This window comes from Diuraphis noxia, unplaced genomic scaffold (genome assembly GCF_037042655.1).
Source record: "Diuraphis noxia isolate RWA-SAM2 unplaced genomic scaffold, SU_Dnox_SAM2 contig0001, whole genome shotgun sequence".
Classification (NCBI taxonomy): Eukaryota; Metazoa; Arthropoda; class Insecta; order Hemiptera; family Aphididae; genus Diuraphis; species Diuraphis noxia.
In genome coordinates this window covers 38,737,817-38,765,802 of record NW_028301711.1, presented here as the reverse complement: position 1 = coordinate 38,765,802, position 27,986 = coordinate 38,737,817, and the positions used below count along the sequence as shown (strand labels likewise).

Sequence of the window (27,986 nt, the reverse complement as noted above, 5' to 3'; positions counted from 1 at the left end):
GGTCTGCCGTGGATGTGTGCGCGCGCCGTGTGATTTTTTATTTTTTTTCGCGTGCCCACACTCGTACTCCGCAAATTCGCAGCGACGTAGTACCTGTATGTATTTAAAAATATATGTATATATGTATATATGTATATGTATATATGTATATGTATATGTAATATACGTAAGACATTGATGGTAATAATAATAATATATATAATGCCCGTAAAATATTGTCGTTTCCTTTGTGAGGTGAAAAGAGACGGACGGCTCGTATAATAATAATAATAATAATAATATTGTATACATGATATATGAATGCGCTCGTACAGGTGTGTGTGAGTGTATGGTATATAATATAAATAGGTACCGCCGCTGCTGTCGGAGGAGGTGGCGCCAATATACACAGACAATACACGCACACACGCGCGCTAACGTAGTAAATTTACAACCAACAATTGTGTGTGTGTGTGTGTGTGTGTGTGTGTGTGTGTAGTGTGTGTGTGTGTAGTGTGCGACCAAATTATATGTATTATGGTGGTCGGCACGAGGGCGGGGGTGGGTCGGCCGAATATTATTATCCGTGTGAAGCCGCGCGACGGTCCGTTGTTTCTGCCGCCGACCGAACCCTGTTGCACCGGAGCCGCCAAACAGTGCGACGCACCAGTGTTGATTTCTTTTTCTTTTTCTTAATCGGAGGTTCGATCCGTTTATTGTGGAGAGGGGAGTTCCCTTTATCCAACGAAATATGATTTATTCGATATCGTCTTTTATTATTATTATTTTTTTTTTTTTTTATACATTTTTCCTGGAACTTGATGAATAAATATAAATACACAAAAAAATGTCTGTTTCCTTAATATATACCTATACATATATGTATAATATATATATTATATATATTATACATATATGTATAATATATATATTATATATATTATATACCTAATATATCATATATTATTCCGTATTTCTGCAGTACCTGGATGCAGTTAGAAACAACCAATTTGTGTTGTTTGTATCTTTTGTTCGTTTTTATATAACGGTTGAATTCATTGGCCATAATATATATAGAAAAACAAAAAAGAAGAATATGATTTGAATTTTAATAGTTTTTTAATTTATTCTTATATCACAACGTAATGGAACTTATGGCAACTATTCCAACTTCAACTTAATTTGCATTTAATTTTGTTAGCACTATTTAAAAATCATTTTGTGTTAGAAGTTTCGGTTAAAAATTTTTAGAATAAACTATTGAATTTGCTAATCTCATTACACAATAGGCCTGGATATCAGTCGACTATCATACCAACATTCCCATATAATAAATTAAATTGTCTATACAACAAAGTGTTAATTGTTTCTTAATCGTATGTAATTTATATTATAGGCAAAAACAAAATTCCTAGTCTTAGTCAAATTTCACTTGGCTACAGATTATAATTTTAATTTTTACAGTATATATACATAATACACAGGTTCCTAATATATTATATAATGATAATATAAATTTGTAGTCACAAAATAATAGTATATAATATACACTAGGTAGTGTATACCTAATATACATACATAAATACTCTCTCTAATAACTATTTTATTTTTAAATCAATTCATATTATTGTAAGTATATACAAGTATAATGCATGGAAGAAAGTATAATGTAATTTTTAAACTGTTAAGACTTTTAAAGTGTTAACTGAACTAATTGTTGTATGTATTCCAGGTTTATCCTTTTACCAACAGCAGTCAGGAAAACCAAGGATTTACTGATTAATTCTAGGTTTCACCGAAAATTATACTTTTATTGTAATTTACCTAACCTTTTTTTACGGTGTTCTAAACCTGTGATACACTTCGGCATCACGATCCAACATTTTTTAATTAGGACTAAAAGTAATTAAATTTAAAATACACAAGAATTATTTTTATTAATTAATAAATTAAAAAGAATAAAAATTAATATATTTTTAAAACATAGGAAAATGAGTTTTGTGGACTTGAACCATCCATGGACTGTATGTTAGAGATTCCTGCCGTAACATATCGAATAATAATATATAAAGAGAAAGGATGGACAACTAGGAAATAGTGTACAACACTTTACAAAAGCGTGCAGGAATTAGACGCTTTAAAGGACTGAAGTCTAAAATGAAAGAGCGTATATGCGGAGTTCAGGAGAATTTTACTGGAAGGGGGAGGGGCTCAAATAAAAACATGAGGGTCATAGAGGTTTTTCTCCAACACTACCGTCTACCATGCCACTAAAATATTTATCAATAACAACAGTTTTGATAGAAACAAAGCAGGATACAAGTATCTACCGAAATACCTATTTATTTATTACAAATCCACAAATTTAATAAATAAGTTATTTAGTTAAAGATATTAATAATATTGAATCCATCATCTAGTGTTAAGCATTGCTAAAACATTATATATTATATGATTTATTATGATTTTCACACTTGGGTACTTACTACTTTAAGATAATATTTCAATTTTTTTAGTGAAAAGGTAATTATTTTACCCGATGACTAATATCTCCTATTTTACATCATTTATGCCTAGGGTTTTAATAGATAATTGAAGTTGAACTTATTATTGTATATAAATCAACAATAAAAATTGATTTTGTGCAAACATATCTTGTTTATGGATAAAATAAAAGTGGAAAAGTAGATAACCAATACATCGTCATAGAGATCATTTTGATCGATGCATTACATTTGAATTCAATGATACGAGTAAATCCGGGATACCTCAAAGAACGAGTATACCACTAGGAAGTCGATTCTTAAACAGAACTAAGGAAGAGAATTCTACAAGCTGTTGTTGAAATGTGGAGAGTTATAACAACAGGAGTAAGTGGAAATTAAGTACGTGAAAGGACACGTGCTTGTTTGAGGCAAAACGGTGGCCACTTTGAACAGCTTTTGTAATAAATGTATGTAAACATACTTATTTAAGTTTCATAAAATAAAATTTACCACATTTCACCGGTTTTGTGTTCATCGATTAAAATTTTTTTTCGTTTTTCTGCACACAAGGTGGAATACCGGGCGCTCCAGATGGTTTAATGAAACAAATCGAGTGTACCGTTCAAAAGCTTATAAAATTTTAAAGTTTTTGTGAAATTTACACCTCTCTGTCATAGAAATTAATTTTTGTTAAATAACATTGACATAAAGTTTTAAATAATTCGTGTTATTACTTTAACCCAAAAAATGAGGCGGGAACCCTTGAAGGGTATGTTTTCCTAATCCTAATTTTATGAGCTTTTTAGCGGTCTATTCAAATTTGTTGTAGGATCAATAGTTCAGCAGATATAAACATTATTATGAATGAAACTTGAGTTCAATCAAAAGAATACAACATTTTAAATATTTCCCTTATTATTGAGAACTCAATAATGGTCATAAGGTCTTTTTTTTTTTTGTGTCTGAAGTGTAGAAGTAGGTACCTCTTGAAGTTTTACACATTTATCGTACAACATCCTGTATAATAGTATAATCGTATGAAATTTAATTTTTTAATTAGTAACTGGAGCTTATCATCTCTTTTTTCACGAGACTCAACTTACCTACTACCTGTTTTTTCTTGGAACTCAGTTTACCGCCTTGGCACTTTCAAAATGTACCAAACTTATTTCAGTCCCAGTTTACCTAGCCCCGATAAGTTAATGTGACTATACGAAAAATGATTCTGTACAGGTAGACGATATAACTAGATAAACTTTTCTGCCAGAAAAGACTTTGAAGTTGAAAATGTGAACATTATTACTGTCCCGAAAGTAGCTGCTAACAGGGACACAGATAAAATAACACAGACAATTTAAAACCAACACCTTGAATACGTTCACTACTCAGTTCAGAATCTAAAACAAATAATTTACAATTTGAATTAGTTTATTCAAAAACATGTATGGCTTGAATTCTGGATATCGCAAAAATTACAAGGTAAATAAAAAATTGTTGAAACAGTTTACAAATATTTTTATTATAATTATTATTGGTTAAACCACGCCTATTTATTTCAATCTTAATGCGCTGATTCTGGAAATGATAAATTCCAAATATTTATTATTTTAAATTTTGGAAAAACATCAAAAACCTCTTGACTTTCCATGACTTCTAACTTCTAAGACAAGTGAAACTCACTTGACATTTGCCAGTATCCATGTTTACTAGGAGTGGTGACAACCATATACCACGTGGATTAGTATAAGAAAACCATACAATTTTCCGAACGATAATCGCGTTTGATATATGACAAAGGAATGGTATAATATTGTGAAACATAAAAACTAAAAGTTTACTGTAGTTAATATCTTTAATAATATAATGTTTAAACAAAAAATAAGTGTAAGTCACAAAGTTTCATATGTATGAATGTGTATATATATATATATAATGTATGAATTAAAGGTAAGTAAAATATACTATTGTTGTTCTATATGCGCTACATAACAATGTTTATCAATATTAGTACCTAATAAGTAAAATTTAAACGACAACTTAAATTGGTACGTCATTATTGTGCACTAATAAATATCACTAGACAGGTTGTATAATATGGACGGTATAGATTCACTTAAATTATAAAACGCATATTACATGGTATCTAATAGGTACGTTATGTATACATGGAAGAATAAATAAAAAATATATAAGCAATTAATATAAAAGACATATACTTATAAGAATACAATAGAGAAAACTAACTTACTTTTCGAAAACACAAGTACAAAAATAAAACAATATACATTAAGAAAATATTTGAGTGGACGGATTACATTATGTTTACTATAATTATATATATTTATATATATTTATATATAAGTGACTTTGTTCGCATATTTATGTTGCATATTTTGTTTGGTTTCTACCTACGTATTGTCTGAGGTCTTTGAGAAAAATTTCCGTTATAAAAATTAATCCATTTTTATGCTTCCTAAATACTAATTATGAATAAAAATGTATAGATATAATACCCAATACCATAACTAGATAATAAGTTATATATATATATAAATGGTAAGTATTTTTAATAGGTTGGTAGTACACATAAGTCAACAGTAAGTTTGATATTATAATAAACTTATGACTTGTTTCGATTTTGTTCAAACATAATGAATAGCAATATTTTATAATCTTTATAATTTGTAACTTAAAAACTTTGTGATTCTGTGTTGATTTTTTTTTTATTTGTATTAAGCCTCGTCAACTATGGCCATTGGCAACAATGGATTTAACTCTAAATTATTTACAATAAGTTACATATTAAATTCTATTGATAAGGTTGGACTTAGTAATAAAGGTTATTATTTGTCTTATATTGTCTGGGTGAAGGGCTTCTGACAGGATGTTTGAGATGCCTGCTTCCCATCTATCCGTTTCATATGAGAGGCATTCAGTTATGATGTGCTTGATTGTGAGCTGCGTGCCTCTGTGTTGATTTATTTACTTATTAAAGTGTCTTTAAAAAAGGATACAACTAAAACAGTTCAAGTGCATAAAATCGCAGATAATTTGTTAATATTATATTTAGTAGAAATAGAGTTCGATTTTTATTCATTAACGTTGTTCAAAATTAAATTTGTTTAAGTATTGTCTAACATCAGAAAGCATGATATTTAGACTTTACTTAATTTAACATAAGTAGGTACTTTTTTTTTTAAATTATATATTAAGAGTTTTGTAATTAGAATATAATACATTTTTTTAACACTCTGTTTTAATTGTTTAATTACTATAATAATAATTAATAAGTAATCTGCTCTTTATCTAACGATAAAAAAAAATAATATTGTTAAGCTATGTTAATCCATTGTTATTTTTATTAATTTTACCTACATTAAAATTACTAATCGAATTTATTTCGGAATGGATTGATTATTATACTGGGAATTTTTTGCCCAAAATTTATCATCTCAAACAATTTGTAGGTATGAACACTTATCACTACAGACATTATTGTATAGTGTTATTTTGTGTCGATGCATGTGCTTATAACTTAAAAACAAGTATTTTTACAACTTTGAAAAATATACTTAGGTACACGTACATTTTGTTGTATTTTTTATTAAACACCTCACTTATTGCTATAGAATCATAAGAAATCACAATTATATAATATTAAATAATGGCTGGCATTTATATTTTGAACACAAATGAGAGTTTTTGATTCATTCGAATTATAAAAAAATATTTTATAAGTTATTAAATATTAATATTAAAAGGCACTACTTCAGTATATACGTTCAGTATAACATTGACCCAAAACATATACATTTTGATATTTTACTTGCATGAACAATTGTATTGAGTTTAACCATCATAGGTTTATATTCTTATAAATATATAGAATCTATCATGATATAATATTGGCTATCACAAAAAATTAATCGAACGCAAATTATTTTAATTAACTTAAGACTATATACGTTTAAAATAGTAGAAAATGTAAAATTGTAAAAAATGTGTTGAAAAAATATAATAATTGAGATTATTACATGTGCGCGTGCGCGTTATATACCTATAAGATCTATAAATTCTAAATGATACCGTACAACCTCAATAGCAACACGATCGACAGACAGGCTGCCGAGTTTTTGGCGGCAGTGTTGGTTAAGTACAGTTCTGGATTACCTGGAAAAAAAATACACACAAAAACTTTAAACAGAAATTTAAGTATAAATTTAATAAATACATTTAAATATAAGAAATTCTTGTCAGAAATTATGGTACCCCATTAATGCAAGACAAAACAATTAAATCATACAAAGAAATAATAGGCAACAATCAAAATTAGCGCACGTCCTTCAATTTAAACGAAACGTGGGTCATTGTTTTGTAGGAGGGACATATTACACTGTATAACGCTAAAACGGACGTGTGATTACTTAATATTAAATAATTAATAAACAAATATAACATAAAACGATTTTCGTTTTACTCGAATAAAAGTTATGAAGTCAAGGACACTCAAAATTATTGATATTTTAAAAGATTAAACGCAAATACAGTTATACGCCAGTAAAATTACATTTTCAGACTTTATTTATTCTTGGCATCGCGTCAAACGAGAATATTAGAGCGAAATACAAGTAATCATTTTTTAAATTTTTAATCCATAAAAAACTAATTTCCAATGAAACTATATGCCATGTAAATATTTCAGAACTAAATATGATTCTGTGTTTTACTTTAAAGCATCCACGTTTTTACCGGATATTTTGTAATAACATTAAATCTTAATTGAACGCCGAACATATAAAAAATGTAATCATTATTTACAGTTACATGCATACATAGTATGGTTTTTACTGGGTACATGTTACTATTATGTAAACGAATTTACTGTTTAAACATTTTTTTTTCATACATATTTCACATTTGAATTGTTGCTGTTTCAGTTTTATAAATCATAACATAAAGTTTTTATAAAGAAAAAAACCGTTGCATGTACCTAACTCTACGCTACTTGTACATATACGCATCTGTATCTTTTAAATTACTTCCCATATTTTTAATAAATATTTTTTTTTACAGTATCTACACCGTACAAGTAATTAATATAATATATTTATGCTGATATCGAATAATCTTTTGAATAGTTTTGTTAATTTAGTATAAAATCTAATGTGAATATTATTTTATACCTAATACAAATAATATTATTGAATATATATTAACTATATAATGTATAGAATTAATAATAAAAATTCCATTCCTAGCAGTCCTCATACAACACAGGCGTAAGTTTTTAATAACATCTTTAGAAAATCTTAATGTGTATTATTCATGAATAAATGCACAACAATCTCTAAATTCTTAATTTTAGTAGCAATAACCGACAGTGAATTAACTGAGTAGGTACGGTTAAAAAAACCAGCCATTTTACTTTGAGAATAATTTTAATTTAGTGTTTGCTTTTGGTGAAAATTGAAAAAATAATGCATTATTATTAAACTATAATGTTTGCTAACTTTTAAATGTTGATTATTTTGAAACCGTGATGTTTACATATTGTGAAATAAATTTTAGAATGATGATTCAAATATTTATAGTTATTTATGTTTATACTATTTTCATAAAAATTTAACAATGGCATTGATGACCTAAAATTCCAAGGAAAAAGACAGAAAGTATTCGTATATTAATAGTTATTATTATTTTTCGCAGTGATATACTAATGCTAACACTGGAGCGTTGGGCCATCTACCATCTAGCAATCATATTTGGTACCCGGTCATATTCAACACGACAAATTTTGATATAAATTCAAGAAAAGGCAAAGATTTTACATACATTACATAAACTTGTAACAAAACTATTTACTGTGCTTACTATAATACCTACATTTTTAAAAATTAATCAAGTAACACATTTTTTAACGAAACAAATAATTCATAGGTACATTGTTTAAACACTTATAAACATATTATTTTCAATATAATAATTTCTAAAAATAAATAATTGATCAAATTTTTGAATGACTCCTGTAAAAACTAGACATATTCCTGACAACTTTATTTCAACATATAATATTGGCTGAGCTGATAATTTTTCGTTAGCTAACAACAATGAATATAAATATTTGTTGAATCTTTTTAGTACAAAAAATACCTTTCCTTTTTACATGAGAATATAGCATTCAAATTAATATTTTAAAAGCAATTTAAATGCTCGACAAAATGCTTTGTTTAAGAACGCATTATTTATTGAGGTATAATTTTCATATTATGTTACATTTCGTCAGAAAAGTATATTTTAGTTTAATGATTTCCTCTTCAAATACTCCTTCCAAAACATCTCAATCTACAATGACTACAATAATATTATTCACTAATGATGACCCCGATTTTATATGATTCTTAACAAGTTGCGGACAATTAACTGTAACAGTTTGATTAAGCTAATGTCGATGGTACCTATATTAATACATTATAATTATTGGTGATTTGACAATGATCGTTACAAAGCGTGATTAAAAGGATTCCACACTTGCGAGACTAGTCTAAAAACTTACAAATGTACAACCACGGTGTTATTTACGTAGTAGAAACTGTGCGTAGAACATAATATAGCAAATTACGTTCATCTGTTCAGCAGAACAAATTTTGTAGTAAGATTTAGTATTAGAGTGAATTGACATATATGATCAAACTTAAAGATAAAAATCTTTTCTGTGATTAAATAGTTTTCAACGATATTTCAAATTTTAAGAGTAATGACATTACTACATGAGTCATATATATATATATATATATAATATATATCATATGTGTACGTAAAACATAAAATATTGCAATCTAAAAATGCTCATAATTAACTTAAAAATTAAAATATCCCATGAAAACCGACAAACGCTATGTAAGATGGAGACAATACATGCAGGCGTGTTGTTCTGTACATATGAATAATCGTAATACCGACAAATTAGACAATCTTGTGCGGTCAAAATAACTGTGTATAAAGCAGTCCTACTACTACTACGTGAAATTGTCTAAAACCCAAATACTTGTGGAAAATAGTCGGGAGCACTGTTGTGTTGAGATGTGCAAAAGTAATAGAAATAAGCGAAAATAATATACCAATCAATGAAAAACAAAATAATATTATGGAAACACCTGAGAATTAAACATAAAATCGCTTTAAGATTTACCTGGTTTAACATGATTCATGTTAGGAATTTATGGTAAAAAAATACATTCATCATAATTTTAATCGCTCAGATTAGGGATGTAATTTAAATGAGTGAAAAATCAAATTTCAATAACGGATGGATTCATAAAATAGATTTGTTTTTATATAATATAGAACTCAAATGTCATTGTAATTGGTTACAAATAAAAACAGGTATATTCTAAAAAAAAATTTATGATTGTATGTCAAATTACAATTACTTGCCCCAAATAGAACTTCAAATAAAATGCATGCAAAACTATAACTTGAACAATATTCTAGATTAGAGGACTACACAATTATCCATACATGCGAAATTATTTTATTTCATTAACATAATATTATGTTACTTACATATTTTGATAAATAGAAGAGTAAACTTGTATTGTTCAGCATAAATGCATAAATAGTTTTATTTATTTATATAATATGTTACGCATAAGTAACTTTCATTATTAAGTAAAACTTCCTGTAATTATACATTAGTAAAATTATACCAGTTATGCAAACAAATGGATTAGAATTCCAAGTACAGTACATTACTAATTGGTAATGTGAAAAATTGATCAGATTCTCAACAAAATCAAATTAGTTTTTGTTCTATAATAACAAGCGTACTAAATTTTTGAAAAGAAACACGATACTAACTGAACCCTTTCTAAATATTTTAAAATACCAGTTATGCTAGTGTTTTATTATATACCTAATAAACATAAAGTATAACAATTTTAATTATTAGACATTGTAAATTAAATATTACAAATAGAAATAAAGGTTTTTGACATTGTCAACACATTTCAGGTAATGTACCTACTGATTAACTAATAATAGACATATTTAAACTGTTTCTATAAATAAACAAATAATGTACTAACATTTATTTAAGTATAAAAAAAAATATGGATGGATAAATGTATAACAGTAGTTAAATCTTACCCATTTGGAAAGTTTTAGCAGGTGATGACATTCGTCCATCTCCACCATTGGAATATGCTAACACTCGAAGTTTGTAAACTTTGCCAGGTGTTAACTTAGTAATGTGGGCTTCTAATTTGCTTCCAATTTCAACAATTGTATCATTTGCAGTACTCATATCTTGATCATATTCCCAAACCCGCACCTATTAATTCACATTATATAAATCAAAAATTATATAAACTGTATTGGTTTTAATGATATACAAACCTTGTAGCCTTTGATTGGTTCTTCTTCAAGTGTTGGTTGTACATATCGCCAAGTTACTTGTATGGTGTCTGGATTTAAGCCATTAATTAGAACAGATGATGGTGGTTTTTGAGGAGCTTTTCTGTATGTTCGTTCTGTAAAAAGAATATAACATGTAATTATAGTCACTATTTTTACAATGACTCACATTTTAAAGGTATAACAATTTTATTTTATTTTTATTAAACAATACAAAATCTATGTCAAATTACATAAGTTGAAAAAATATCAGTGAGGAAAAATTCTGTTATTAAATTAATAGAGAAAATACCATCAATACATAAAATATATGTAAGTTGATTGGCGTTTGTTCAATATGTGACCAACCAAAACTAAATGTGGTAACACATAACAATATGTCAATATTTAATAGTTAAATACTTATATAGTATACTATGTACTTGCTTATTATTTTAATTGGGTTTAATTTACAGATATCTATCTGTAATATTCTGTTTGATAATATTATCACAGGTTACTTTTAATTAATAAATAGTATAATTTAAAACTCATCAAAAAGTTTAATCTTCAAAATAAATTGTAAAACATAATATTGTATCTTTGATTAATGTAAAAAATTGTGTGTGAAACAAAATAAATGATATGTTGGTAGTTGAATTATATAGGATTAATATTCAAATAATAATTTTAAAAAAAGATAGTCTATGGGTTGAAACTTCTAGGTCACTATAACAGTATTATTCAAAAGTATCCCTTGCCTGGCATTACCAAACAAAAAAACTGATATAGAAGCGCCTTTTGTGATTTTCTGTCAATGTGATAAGAATGTTCTTTCATTACTTCACAATTAGAAAATTCTTAATAAATATTTTACTTCATATATTATAAAGCGCAAAAGTGTATGATAGCCTAAAAGTTTAAGGCCACACATGTGATTAACGGATATTGGTATAATTCATTTTTAATACGAATGAGTCAATTGACTAATATTCCTCAAAAAATTAACCATTTGATCACGATCACTTTGTTGGGGAACCCAATTACAGTTGATTTAAGATCTCACCAATATATCGTTCACTTTCTGGACCTTCTCCAGCTGAATTGAAAGCCATTACTTTTACATAATATTCTGTGTCTGGTTGCAATCCAACAATAAGTGCCCAAGGCTGAACAGATCTACTTAAATAATATACAGCATCTTCTTCTCTTTCACTTGCGTCTTTTTTCCAATACTTCAACTAAAAAAAAAAAAATGTATTTATAGTTAAGTTATTAAACAATTTAATATGTTCAATGTTGACTTCAAATACGCTCTGATATGCCCTTGTCAATGAGGAGTCCATAATAATTTTGTATGCATTTTTTAGGTTTAGAATACTCAGCTGATAAAGCATAACCATACAATTTGGTATGCTGTTCAGTAAAAATATTTTTCTAATGTATACAGTGAGATCTGCTTAATGTGATAACTGGTTTATAGAATCAACCTTTTATAAGAATCACTAAATACCAGATAATTGAATCACTTTTATGAAAAATCTTATCATTTTTATGGTATATATATATATATATATATATATATATAATATATATTGTTAACAAAAAAACATGAATATGAATTTTAATTTGATTTCATTTAATTTCAGGCTAATATAAAAATGAAATTTGTAGATTGTCAAATGGAATCAAAAATATATAGTTTCTTTAATTTGTTTTAAATGTATATATTTAATTTTAATTTTATTTCAAGCATAAATGTATACATAAATATAGAAACATTAATTAAAAATTAAATAAAAAATAAATAATTGTATGTATTATAAATTATTAAAAATGTAATTATAAATAAATATGCAATTGTGTAAAAAGATTAAATTAGGAAAAAAATGTTTTATAGAATCAAAATGGCTTGCACCAAAGTGATCAAATTAAGCGGAACCCACTATATATAGGGACAATTGGTTTTTATTCTCCAACATTTTTGTGATTACAGTAAGATCACACGTCCAAAATACCTTTAAACATGTTGATGACACATATTAGATGTACTATATATACTAAAAGAGATACTCAGAGAATCATTTGAAAATTATATACATTAAATATATTATGAAATATACTAACTCTGTGGCCAATTAATTTACCACGTAACATTTCTCGTGATTGATCAATTGGTACCCAGCTAACATTAATGGCAGTTGAGTTGTATGAAATAGCAAACACTTGTTGAGGAGATACTTGTGGCATATCTTCTGCACTATATATCACTTTAGGATCTGATATAGGACCAGCACCAAATGAATTAAAAGGCTGTATATACAAACAATTTGTTATACAAATAGAGAATATAATAAACAAAAATAAAAATTCTTACTTGAACTTTGACCTCATATTCAGTGTAATAAAATTCTGGTTTAATGTGCACTACTGCCATTCCAATATTACCACTATCTTGCAATGTCTCATACTGAAAATCTGTATCATGACCCATACGTCTCCAATATACTTTGTAATAGATATCTGGTCCATTTTGATCTTGTGAAGATAGAGGCTATTTGGTAAAAGAATATATTTAGACCAATTCATAAAAAATAAAGTGACAATAACTTACTTTCCACACAATTGTTAAATCTCCAATTTTGCCACCACCTCCAGTGATATTTGTAGGTGCTTTATATGGGCGATCAGCTGGTGTGTTAACTTGAGGAGATGGAAGAGATACTTCACCAAATCCAATATCATTTCCTGCTACCATTCTAAATTCATACTTGGACCAGGGTTGCAGAACATTTTCTAATAATGCTTCTTTACGCCCATTATATCTATCAACTTCCTTGGCTGTAATATCTGTAACATTATATAACAGTTTTCAGTAAAAAAATATATATATTTATATTAATTAAAAATTACCTGTGGCAATTGTATACCAAGTACTGTTCCACTGTGAACGGGCGCTTACTATGTAGTGAGTAATTTGACGTCCATTTGCCGCACCATCAGTCCATTGCAGTTTGGCAGAAGTTTTGATGACTTCAACTTGTACTCCACCTATACAAAAAACAATTCAATGAACTACTGTAACTACATTATACATACACATATTGTATTATAACGTTTAGGTAAAAATAGAATATTACCTGGAGGTCCAGGAGGTCCATCCACAAATAAAGTAGTCGTTGATGATATTTCTCCAACCACACTGTGTACAAAACATTTGTATTCACCAGAATCTTCCAACGTCATGTTATGAATGTACAACTCTCCACCATTTATGCTCTTTAACATTAAAATGTTAATTTTTAAACATATAAAAACAATCAAATGCAAAGGTATAGTATATTATTGATAATTGTTGGTGCTTATTAGTTATTGCGACTACCTACTAATAAACTGGACTTCCTATGCCATAATTCTGTTCATCACTATTATATTAAATAAAAAATTTTATTATAAAAATGTATAATGGTTTATTAAAACACATTAGGTACATGGAAATTAAAAATTCATAAGAAGTTTTTCATTGTATTTAAGAAACCAATTTTATCATTTTGGCTTCTTAAGTTTAGAACACAATATATTTCTGACATGTATTTATTCCAAACTACTTTAATATTACAACACTATTTAGGTCTATTGAAAAAGTTTTTTTTTTTTTTGTGCAATTTAGACCAATAAGCAAAAAAATATATAGTACCAGAAGTCCTATTTTAATTTTTAAAAAATGTTTGAATTGTTTGCTCCTTAACTGTTTTTGGTAGGAAATGAATATTTTATTTATTTTGTCTAGTAACATTACAGAAAAAGCTTATTTTGTAAAAAAAAATTGGCTATCTTCCAATATGCGGTCTACCAAAATGGACGTGGTCTACCGTAATAATATTAAAGTAATAAAGTACAATATAAGTATAATTAAAAGTATAAAAAATTTTTTATTTATTACTTATTAAGGATCTACAAAATTATCTACCGTAATAATATAAAAGTATTTTAAAGTATAAAAAAAAATTAGTTTATTAAGGATCCACAAAATTATCCACAAAGCATAATTTCATATCTCTAAGGAAAGCATCAAAAATATTATCTGTTTTATTTAATCCTCGCCACCAACACTCGGCAAGTACCTATCTAAGAGGTCTTCATTAGTACCACACATTTTTTTAAACGATTTTGGTCTAAGAGGCCTCCAAAGATAATAAATATAAATGATGCGGGATTCCCAGCTATATAGGTAGAACACATAACATTGATAGACCGCATACTATACTCATATTTATAGTTACGTAGCACACAAAACGGAGGTAGACCGCATATTGGGAGATAGCCAAAAAATTTTAAGTATAGACACTATACTAATTAAACAATACAATAAATCAAAAATCTATTTTTTACAAAACCCTAGTGAATTTGGAGTAATTTTAATAATTAAGTTATTTTGTGGTTTCTAATTACTGACTACTGTACTATATTAGATTTTATACTAAGACTTATATCTGTAACAAAAGAAATAAGTATGCGAGTGCAAATCTACTCGTCATTCATTAAAAACTATAAATCAATTAAAACATATGATAAAAAAACAATTTAATTATTACATATTATATATTAATGGATACAAATTTATAATATAAAATAGGGTAATAAGTTGAATAACTTGAAATTTGAGGTGATTTAAAAGATTAATACTCACAACATGTCCAACCAGTTCAGAATTAGAATTAAGCAATGGCATATTGTTATGGGTCCAAACATATGCAATGTCTAAGAGTTCATCAGAAACAGCTTGACATCGTAATAGTAAATCATGTTTAATAATCGATCTAATTTGGGGATTAAGTTGTTCAATGAATACAGGACCACCTACAGTAAAAATAATAATTACAAAAATGTAAAATGATACATTTACTTAACAATATATAAACTTACGCATAACAATAAGTCTTCCATGACTTTCTTCGGTTCCAAAAGTATTTTCAGCAATACATATATACATACCTTCATCATCTCTTCCAACTGGATTAATTATCAAATTTCCATTTTCTAATATACGACGTCTACCCCCAGACCCTAGATAATAATTGATAACATTTTATTAGCAAAAAATGTTTAAGTTAATCATGTATATAATTATAATTTTACTCAAATTACATTTAAATACATAAATATACTAATAATTTAAATTTAAAAAATAATTTTTCATTATATATGATTTAAAATATTAACTAAATGAAGAAAATGTATCAAAATTAATTACATTATTTTATAAATTACTAAAGCCAATATATTAATTTATTTTAAAAAAAAAATGAAGTATTACTAACCTATTATGTATCCATCTTTTTTCCATGTAAATTTAGGTCTAGGTGCAGCTTCAGGATTACATTCAATTGTTACATTTTTACCTTCAGCACCATATATTTCAGGCTCTAATGGTTTCTTTTTAAATGATGGACGTAAAGCTATAAAATAAAGGAAAAACATACTATAAATTTATCATTATGGTTTTGTGTACATTATAAGGACGTGGCACCCATATGTATTGTCAGTCTCTGTCTTACAAACATACAACATAGCAAACTTTCTATTAAAAATAATCCATTTTATCATGTTACTTTTAAAATTAAAGAGAATAGACCCATTATTATGTTTATGTAAGTTATGATCATTTTAAAAATAAAAACATAAATAAAAACATCGGCTGTGTCCTAAATATTAATGACTTACCTTACCTTTACATTTAAAAGTGGATCAATTCACTTTAATTTTAAAAATAGCTAAATTAAAATAGATTATAGTTAATGTAAAATTTGCTATGTTGTATATTTATAAGACAGGTGCAAAATGAGCTGTCACATCCTCTTAAAGAAAGAAATCAACTTACATAGCACTCTTAATTGTGCAGATGAATAACGGGTTTTTAAAGTATTGCGAGCTTGGCATTGATACATTCCTGAATCTTTATCATGTTCTAGAAATTTAATACTCAATACATTGTCCTGTATCAAATACCGTTTTTGGTCTCCTAGTGGTAGCTTTTCAATTTCTAATGGTTCACCATTTCTAAACCACTTATATGTTACATCAGGAACGCCAAAAGCTTCGCATGTCCAAGTCAACTCTGACAGGTGATCCATGTGTTTATCTTCCAGTGGGATTGTGAAGTTTGGTTCGGCTAAAAGGATATATAGTTAAAAAAAATAAAATTACACATAATATCTAGTACATTTAACAATCCAAAATTAATAGCAATATCTATAATAAATACTCTCAATCATCTACAGACATGAGTGTACCAATTGTCTATTTGTAAAACAATCAGCCAATGGACGATTATTAAGAAAAAAAAATAGTTTCGAAATAATTTCTGATAGTTAAAAATTTATTAAAATGGATTAAATGTAGACATTATATAAAACATAAACTGAGGTTTATAATGCATAAACATTAGCCCTTTAGCAAAAAATCATGGCAGCACCACAAAAATAGCCAGTAACTTCTCTATATAGTATATATATTATGTACTATATAGCTATAATTATTAATTACCTTGTATTGTTAAAGTAACACTCTTCTCTTTACTGTCCCGATCGTTAAAAACATGGCAATTATATTCTCCTTGATCTTCCACCTGAACTTCAGGAATTACCAACACACGGTTGTAGCTAGTCAAATAAGCACCTTTAGGTAATGGAGAACCTTTTCTTGTCCAATTGTATGAAGGTACAGGGCTAGAAATAAAAGTTAACAAAAATGATTGATGATAATTAGAAAACAAATCACTTAGTTGTTTAGTACCTAATGGCTAAAAATATTTAAATTAAATTTTGTACAACAATTACTGAGTTACTTAAATGCACAATATATATGTTTCAAGATATTATGATAATAATTATTCAGAAAATAATTATGTTTTTTAAGGAATATCTTAAAAGCATTGAATTGTTAGTCAATAACAAAAATGTATCATTTTTTTTACAATATTTCCATGATTAATTACTTAATTAGGAATAGTTATAAATTTATAATTATAAAAATTGTCTAGAAATTACATGAATTGTTGTAACTATAGTAGGAAATAGTATATAATGTGTGTATCAAGGTTTTCAATTTCAATGTTATTTTTAAACCAAAAAATGTTTACTAAAAGTAGTTCACCTTGTGCACAAACCTATGATTACATGTATAGTGTATAGAATTTCTTAAGTACAGAAGTAAATAAATCATTGAAAAGGATTGAGTTTATAAATATTCTGTTACTGGACTACAGGAATTTTAAAAATTAGTAAATATATCAAAATAAAATGTAATAAGATGGGAGTATGCCAACTGCAACGCCAATAATAAGATGTATAGTTGAATTAATTTAATTTACAATTAAAAAAGAAAAAATGCCACTAAATTATCACATTGTCTAAAGAATATCAGAGTTTGATTATAATTCCTAGTCAATATTCATATTTTTTTTAAATCTTAGCACCACATTTTTCTAAATTTATTAAGCATCGTTAAAAATGACTAGTAAAATAATGCCAATTTCTACATAAAACAGATTATTTGATTGAAACCATGTAGTAACAAATATAAAGTAGGTATCTTATATAACAAGTATATACATATATATATATATATATATATATAAAATTGAATTAGAATAATAATCTTACTATGCAAATGCAACACATTCAAGCCTAACTTCTTGACCAGCAATAGGTGCTTCTGGAAAAGCTTTAGGGAAGTTGTTGGGAAGTATAAGTTGTTGATAATCAGCTAAAAAGATAATTCAATTAGTAATATTATTAAAAAACACTATAAAAATATGAGTACATACAATGTGTCACTACATGTAATTGGAACAAGGGCCCATTTTTGCCAGTTTTTGAAACTTCACTTTGCACATTACAACTGTAGTTGCCAGCATCACTTTCTTCCAAAGAGGAAAAATACAAGTATCCATCATATGAGACAAACACTCTCCGGTCTTCTTGGACCATGTTAGGAAAAGATTCTCTGACCCAAAAATATCTCACCTCTAAAACGGTCAAAATTAATAGGCCATTATTTTGATAATGCATACAAAAGTATTTAAAAATAAAAAATAATTTCTCACCAGGGAAATATTGAGGAGGATCACAAAATATTGTTTTACCCCAATTCTTATTACCACGTTCAAGAGGACGTTGTAAATTAAATTCACCAATAAATCCAAATGAAAGTTGTATACTTTCAGAAACTACAGAACCAAACATATTTGATGCTTTACAATGATATCGACCTCTGTCTTCATCCTATTATAACCAATAATATTTATTTATATACCTTGATCACTGATTTAAATATAAAACTAATTTTTACCCTCTTAGGAGCATAAATAATAAGGGTTCCACCACTTAATGTGAACCTCTTATTACTTAGTGGATCAATTTTTAAAGATACTAATTGATCTTGATTATCATAATCTTCTTTGAACCACTCATATGTTGGTGTAGGATACCCTCCAGCAACACAACTAAAATATTTTTTTCATCAATTTAATATAATTTAATAAATATTTTTTTAATTCAATAAAATAATAAATTTATATATAAATCAATTAATATTTAATTACAATGGTAATTTCTTATAATCGTGTATACATACCTTAGAGCTACATCGTTGGTAATTGATGATCCAGAACTATCAAATACTACATCTGTTGGTTCCTTAATAAAGTAAGGACCTCGAGGTACTTTTTGCTGATCATCAATATTATAGCCATACTTATAGGAACGTTCTTCAACTATTAAATGTTGTTTATTAAGAGGTATTTCACAAATATAAAGCAGATATCGATCTCCGGGAACTTTTTCAAATCCCCATTTTTGTAATTGAACTGAATACCTGAAAAAAGTAATTATTATGTAATATTTTTTATTATTTTTGGTATAGCAAATTTTTATTAATTAAATTAGATTAGCTTCATAAAAAGTAGATATAATTTTTTAAGATGTATTAACAACTTACGTGTATGCTATATAATCTCTGTTTAATGTTGTGTGTTGTTCAGGTAAGAGTGCACTTTCAACATCAATAAGTGGAACATTGTTTTCGACATCATTTACCCACACTCCAGGGCTTGTTTGCTTTCCACCTACATACCACTGTCTATGTTGTGGGTCTTGTTGCAAGAGTTGATTTATGAGGAAACCATGTTCATCTAAGCTGTTGACACTAACTAAATCAGCTCCAAATGCCTAAAAACGTTCAAATAATTAATTCTATTAAAATGATTTTACACACATATTTGCTGTCTCCGTTTTGCAAGTGTGTAACACAGCAAAATAGCAGATCCCATTTAATTCCATTAGTTTAAAAATTAGAGTAAATTGACCTATTATGAAACTTAATGGTAAGAACATTATCTGTGTTTGTATGAGGGTTTTTTTTATGATAACTTAGTTTTTAAATGAGTATAAGCATTTTTAATTTACACTTTTTTATATACACATAACTTGCTACAAAATTGAACTATAGGAAAAAAACCCAAATAAAAACACAGATAATGTTTTTTACATAAACTTTCATAATAGGCCGATTCACTCTAATTTGTAAATTAACAGCGCTAAACGTGATTTTCTAAGTGTATATTTGCTATGTTATACACTCGTAAGACGGAGACAACAAATGGTTGTGTCTTGTGTAGCGTCCTCTTATAACAATATTAATTAAAGTTAATATTTTAAGTCTTTTGATTAAAGTACAAATACAATTTTAGAGAACTTGATTTGCTAACTTTACAATTGTTTTTCTTATCTGTAATTTTGATCATGTCAAAATTCAACATTAATGACAAATATTTACAATTTAAACACGTAAAATATAAATAAACAATTTTTATAGCAACACATATTATGGTAATACATTACGGATATACCAGTTGATACCACCAAACTACAGTAATAACTTAATTATTATACCATTCTCAACATCATAACTCCTTATATTACTATTACACTATTATCTTAATACTACTATAGGTATTAGGTATAGAACTATGGTAATTTTAGTACCTATGTTATTATTTAATTGTAATGTGTCTAATATATAGTAATGATAGTCAGGGTAAATGTATTTACTTTATATTTTATTTAACATGTTACCTTTAAGAAATAATTTAAGTAACATCAGGCAATTTTTTTGTTAGGATTATTTATAAATCCACAGATGAAAACATACATTTGACAGGAGCTGATGAGCTTGTATGTAGTAGATATGTTTTTTTAAATGCTTTATAATTCATTGACCAGGTTGTATTGTAGTCTGTAGAAACTGAACAATCTTTTTTTTTAAGGAAACAGAAGATATAACTGAGCACGTTTGTGATGAAGGGAACAAAGAATCAGAAATATTAAAAATGTAAAACTAAAAAAAAAAATGAATCAATAAATGGAAAGAACTGACAAATCGTCAAAACATGGTTAATTAGGAGCATTTGGCATTTGGAGTATATTGTCTCCAATATAAACATTGAAGTGCTAATTTTTTACAGTTGAAAAACATCACAGAAAATCACTTTTTCAATTATTTAAAGAGAAGTTTAACTAGGAACGATAACAGTGACGAGTAGAGAGCATACACCATAATAAATGAACACAAGCCTACACAACTTACACACAAAACGGTGAATATTATGGCCAACATTTTATCGATCTAAATATAGGAACATATACTTAGTATATTGAGTGTCTATGGTATATCTTGAAAAAAGTTAATTTCTTAAACTATTTTTTAATGCTTGATGTATACATTTAATTTGGGCTTTTTCCAACATTTTTCTTTTATCAATAATATTTAACTAAACAATATTATGTAATTTAATTATTAAGTACAATAATAATATAAGAAATACTTAAAATGTATTCAAATGTACTAATTATATTTGAATTAGGTATTTATATACAATAACTAAGTATAAGTAGTATGGTAATTTGATAAAATTTTCAAAAAGATTATGCATGGTCTACAAACCAGTTTGGTAAATAGCATACGACAGTGGCATACCAAAGGGAGGGAGGGCTTACAAACCATGATATTTCTAAAATACGGTATTAAATACAACGTATTATCTTTAGTAACAATGGCCTAGTATAAGCAAAGCATAAACGTTACGTTTATTATGGTATCGAATACCAATATAGATTTTGCCCCCCCCCCCCCCCCATTCGAATATCCTGGGTATGCCACTGGCATATGAAATCACAGTTTACAGCTAAGCGGGTAAGGAAACGATAACTAGTTAAAAATATTATTAATATAAAATGAATTATTTTTCTGCCTGCAAGATTTTACTATACACTCTTTATGGATATTTAGTAGGTATAAAGTGTATTCAAACTTTAATAACCCACATATTGTAATGTTATAAATAGAGGTCGGATTTATATTCTCTTAAAATCCTTAAAATATGATGTTTTTATGTCGCATAAATTAGGCAATATATTCCCTTAATATTCTTTTAAAATACCAGATATATGATATTTTATGTCCTTAAATATGCAAAATAATCTTTTAATATTAAAAAAAAATTCAGTTTAAATTTATTTTAGCTAACGAAATAACCTCCGTGCTATCGCAATCGATAAGGTTATAATACCTGTAGATTAATTTTTATTAAAACCCAGAAATTAATTATTTATAAACAGAATTATTTAGTGAACATTATACCTATCAAAGTGCTGATATACATGAAATATATTCATTATATGCCGATATTACAAAAATATTCTCATATATTCTCTAACGTGTTAAATATTCTCTAACCCATAAAATATGCTTTTTTATGCAAAATAAATCTTTTCCTATGATTTCTGTGTTTCATGAATTGTAAAGATTTCTCACTTCCATTTAACTGCATAGACTAGAAACAAATATGTAAAATCATAAAAATCCGACCTCTAGTTATAAACACTGTTTGGGAGGTAAAACAACTTATTTCGTAAAGGTAAATTACACGCATTAAAAAACAAACCCACTACCTATTAGAATCTATCAACTACCACTGTATCACATAATATAACTTATTTATAACTATAAGTTATAACTATAGTACTGCATTTCACGAATAAGACAAATAATTCTATTAAGAAAAACATTTTTTTTTTTTTTTTTAAACGTATTTATTTTTTTATTGACAATACATACTAAACAGTTTCTGTGAGCTTCACTTCTCGGTCGGAACGGGGACTTGACGAACTTGTAACAAGAGTTCCCGTACTGAACCCAGTACTGCGGACAATGCCAGTTGGTTTCCACGTCGTTGAATTGCGACCAAGTGGACGGCGTCGAGCACCACAGGACGGCCAAAACGCACAGATAGCTGGGCCTGATCATTTTGAAAAGCGAAATAAAAAACACCGACCACTGTGTGCCTCGTACACTGATGATTTACTATGCTGGTTTGTGACCGTTCATCGCGATTTAACGAGAACGAGAAGAGCTATAATTAAAACCGAGCAACGATTTATAAAACAGAAAAAAAAACAATAGCTGATGTACCTAACTATAATGAATACCAATGAATAATGGCAATAATAACGTTAATGACAAAATGCGACAAGAAACTGTTTAGTGTTTACAGCCGCGTTATCACCGTCGCATCTCGGAACACGCCCGCCCGATCGTGGTCTGGAACAATGCGCAAGGTGGTTTTTTCTTTAATTGTTATCAGTTTCGTTGAACGGAATGTCGCGTCCGTTGGTGTTGTAGTGTTGTACACGCCCCTCGTTAGTCATCGTATACGGAGGTAAAAAGTTTAAGAATTTAATTATATTATTGAACCACAACATGAAATTTTAATGATGAAAATCTGTAAGTCGAACACCGAACAACTACCTACCCATATAACCTATCTGATATAATATTTAATAATATTAACTCAATATTCAATAGAACATAAATTATGGATATGCTAGGTATGCATAATATAATATTCATTTTTCTTGGTATGGCAGGGGGCAACTGATATAGTGGGCAGTTCAGCAGTTGTGTCATTTTTATCTTTTAGATTTTAATTTTACCACAGTCTTTGCCTTACTTCTCCTTTCCAAAGAAATTTAAACCAGATTATGCCAATGAGACCATTACCTACTAATTCATAATTTAGAATAATACCTAGGTATTAAGTATTGTGGTATTCGTTTAGTATGTGACCTACCGGATGAAAATCGAATTTAGTATGTGACCTACCTGTATTACTGGGTTTAGTGTGTGACCTACCTAGACGATTATCTATATTATAGATATAGACAATCTATGCTTGCTTATCTTTATAGTTCTATTATATTATATTTACTGGTTATTACCAATAGATATTTTGTCATTTTAACATTATCGACAATATTGTCAGTACCTGTTCTGTCGTCAATCCGATATCGCGTGTTTAAAACTTTAAAATGTTGGCATTTTTTTTTTTATATTGATATTCTGTAATAGTGAAATAACCTAATTATATAATTTTTAATTGTAACTATTTTTAAATTAATTTTGACTGATATTAAATATAATCCGTAATTTGTAATAATAATATATTTTGACTGATATTGAATGTAATCCGTTATCTGTAATAATAAAATAACGTCTAGTTATATAATTTTTAATTTGTATGTTTTTAAATTAATTACCGGACCGGTAGGTCACGCATACAAAACGTTCACCCTATACGGTAGGTCACGCGACCGGTAGGTCACATACTAAACGAATACCAGTATTGTCAACAGGCCCGCGGATAGGCCCGTCAGTCATTCGAGAAAATCTAGAAGGACCGCTAAAATTTTGGACTGGTATGAGAAATTTGCTGCAATACTCACGTTAATGACAGCTATATAACAGCATATACAGTCAACAAACGTGATGAGGTCATTATTATTTATTAATATTAAAATTCGTTCAATATGGGCTACTGCCTACTATACCAAATTACCGGCAGATTAAAAAATATTTCTCGAAGGGCGCCAAGACTTACCGAATCTCGCCCTGATTGCCAGTATAATATTTTGAGAACCTATTTCAATTTAATATTTATCACAATTATAAGGGCAAAATTAAAGAGAAATTAGTAATAAGTGAGTACGAAAAACGTTACGCACTCAAGTCTAATTCTGAAATAGAATTTTCAGTAACACCTAATGGGTTGGTATTTATTAAAAATAGATATTTATACAGAATAAAGTACAGAATTATAGTAGTATACAATATTTATAATACGGTATGGTTGAAGAAAAGGTAAAATAATTACCATGAATGTTAATCATCTACTTGCGTCATACAATTTTTGTTTTTGCAAAACAATATGCAATTCTAATTTCTACATTAATAAATAAAAAAAGGGCGTAAGTAAGTGGATGTCGCTCTGCTGTAAAGTAGGTTAAAAGTGAATTACTCTATAATGGATGGCGTATTAAATTGAATTCAATGATATAATACCATTGTATACGAAAAGCGATTCTAAGTGGACACGGTTTGTCAGTAGGTATAAGATGTGTATTTAACCATATTGAATTATATTTTTCCTTAATTTTTTTTTTTTTTTGTTTTCCCCGGTGATTTTGAAAACTGCTGGGAATTTAACCTCCCCTATGCACCAACTAGATTCACTTTCCAACTGGAAAAAACTACTTAGGTTAAAAATCGAAACATTATTTCGTGAACATAAACACAAAAAAAAACTCATCATTGTAAAATCAATACATCATCGCTCCGCTCGGCTACATACTTATTATATTGTATACAGTGTAATATAATATTATGTTATAAAATACATATAATATGTACCTATAAAAAATAGAAGTATTTATTCAAATTATGAAATGATTCCTAGAGTTTCTTATTAACTTATTTTCTTATTTTATATTATTAGTTCTTTTTAAATCATTAAATCTAGATATATGAAAAAAGTTGTATCAAAGTCGCCATTCCCTGAAAATAAATGTGCCCTTGTACTAAAGCACTAAAAATATAAATAGGAGAATATAAAAGGTAAGCCAAGCAATAATTGTAAAAAAATATTCTGTTTCTTGATTTCAATTAGGAATCCTCAATGATCTCTATAAGGAGTGTTAGGTGATTCCTATAAGGAGTTTCTGTTGATGCCTATTTGTAATTTTCAGTGATTTCTATTAGGAGTTACTGGTGATATCTAATAGGAGTCATAGTTGATTTCTACCGGGATTCCTGATTAACTTCAATTGGGTATTTTAATACGCGCGTGGACATAAGAGGGAGCTCATAAGGAAACTCCCGGGACTCCTATCAGAAATCCTTGTGCTATCTCAAGGTACTCCCTATGCTGTGAGGTCAGTGGCGGATCTATGGGGGGGGGACGACGTGGCAATCGCCCCCCCCCCCTTTGGGCCCTCAGGCCTTTTTTTATATCAGTTTTTTTGTATTATAAATGTACAGCCCTGATGCCCTGTTTATTACACACTGTGTTGTATAATTGAATTATTTATTGTCTTATATTTATCATAAATTAATTAGGTAATAATTAATATATTTAAATCTTAATAATAAAAATAAAAATTTTGCTTTTTATTTAAGATGAAAATATCTGCATCTATATTACATAATGCTTTGCATGTTTGCTTATTTCTTATTGTTTTTAATTTGTAAATTAAAAACATGGTTGAGATCACGAATGGGTGATCATAGGCTGACTGGCTTGGCATATTGCCCACATATAAAGACATTATTGTAAACATAGAAGAAGTAATAAATAGGTTTGCAAATGAAAAAAAAAGAAACATTAAATTATTATTATAATTATACCTACCTATGTTTACACAAATAAAAGAACCTACAATTAATTTTAAGTGTTGTACTTCTTTTTCCATAAATTACTTAAACTACATCAAGTCTTCATTGCAGGTGCAAAAGCAGGAAATGTTTTTTTTGGCGAGGGGGGGGGGAGGTTGAAAAATGTATATCGTGATCATTTTATAGTATACGGATTATAACTATTTGATCCGAATTTGATATAGGTACGGATTTCTGAGGGTGGTGACCCCCTAAACCCACCAGGTTTGACCTTGCTCATTGTACTTGTATATTACTCATGGATATTCCTATTCGGAATTCGCCCCCCCCCCTCTTTAACTAAGCTTCAGATCCGCCCCTGTGTGAGGGTCAGAATCTAAAATATATAAGATACGTATAACGTATGTGTGAAACTCCACTCAAAGCATAAAATTTGTTTCGATGAGACTTAGTTAAGATAACAATCACACAACAGAAAAACTTGAATTTATTTAGATTGGCGCTTACAAATTTTAAAATTGGTATCTAGCTTGTATAGCTATGATATAGGTAGAGGGTTAGTATTAATGATTTGAAAATATTGTTCTAAAATAAGGTTATTATTTTAAGTATGATGTGTAATATATTATACAGCACATACAAAATACGAACGAAAACAAAATTTAAAATATGTATTGCATTTTAATTGATGAAAAGTATTAAAATATCATAAATAAATGAACAGTAAAAACAACGGAAAATATGGCAAACAAGTCCATGAGATTAGTGAATCAAAAATCTCAAAAGTTAAACTTAAAATTCCATAAATGGTTATGTTACTACAAATTACAATTCTACCTAATTCAAATTTAGTATTGAGAATAGTTTTAGAATAGGCAAAAGCAAAATACAATTTCATACAATAATTTATAGCATAGGGTAACTGTGTTCTAAAATAATTATTAACTAAACATATTATATTATAGTATTAAATGGTTTGTTCAACATCATAATATAATCATTAATTTAGTTTATAGTTTAATTTATAAATATATAATCAATAATTCATATATTGACATACCAAAAAAGTAAAAACCATGTTAAGAACATTTAACAAATCAAGTTGTTAAGAGAACAGCATACCATTATGTATGTGTTGTCTCTGTCTTACAAAAGTATAACTTATCAAAAACTGTATTTTGCGGGATAATTTTACTTCTTCTATATTTATTGCAGAATTAACAAAATTCCACAATGCACAGGGAATTACTTTGTCTGTGTCGTAGCGTTTTTATTTTTTCCATAGCACTAACTAATAATTTTAAATAATTAATTTAAAAAAAAAATCAAAAAATTTCTATGACC

The 27,986-nt window shown here is 27.8% G+C and overlaps 1 protein-coding gene across 2 annotated transcripts; it reads right to left on the bottom strand.

Moving 5' to 3' along the window:
* Positions 1-4,298: 4,298 nt before the first annotated feature.
* Positions 4,299-23,485, bottom strand: Cont (Contactin). Of its 2 annotated transcripts, XR_001506335.2 has the most exons (22): positions 23,034-23,485; positions 19,857-20,086; positions 19,494-19,733; positions 19,209-19,362; positions 18,964-19,141; positions 18,685-18,885; positions 18,521-18,623; positions 17,403-17,584; positions 16,738-17,028; positions 16,178-16,315; positions 15,783-15,923; positions 15,547-15,716; positions 13,997-14,135; positions 13,770-13,907; positions 13,471-13,706; positions 13,234-13,410; positions 12,984-13,169; positions 11,923-12,097; positions 10,860-10,993; positions 10,611-10,794; positions 10,029-10,143; positions 4,299-6,635 (listed from the first exon to the last, which is right to left on the bottom strand). XR_001506335.2 is itself a non-coding variant. In XM_015521966.2 (21 exons), exons 1-21 carry the CDS (start codon positions 23,220-23,222, stop codon positions 6,541-6,543), a joined length of 3,681 nt encoding a protein of 1,226 aa, XP_015377452.2. In that variant the 5' UTR covers positions 23,223-23,484; the 3' UTR covers positions 4,299-6,540. The 2 variants fall into 2 exon arrangements, 1 of the variants encoding a protein (XP_015377452.2); XM_015521966.2 differs by lacking the exon at positions 10,029-10,143 and having other exon boundaries at positions 23,034-23,484.
* Between the last annotated feature and the right edge of the window lie 4,501 nt (positions 23,486-27,986).

What these genes read in the sequence shown, in the direction of transcription:
- Cont (XM_015521966.2), bottom strand. Translation starts at nt 23,222, where the DNA reads ATGATCAGGCCCAGCTATCTGTGCGTTTTGGCCGTCCTGTGGTGCTCG. An exon ending in TTATTTATGCTCCTAAGAGG is followed by an intron (nt 19,142 to 19,208) that starts GTAAAAATTAGT and finishes TGGTTATAATAG; the next exon opens with GATGAAGACAGAGGTCGATA. An exon ending in ATTACATGTAGTGACACATT is followed by an intron (nt 18,624 to 18,684) that starts GTATGTACTCAT and finishes TTATCTTTTTAG; the next exon opens with CTGATTATCAACAACTTATA.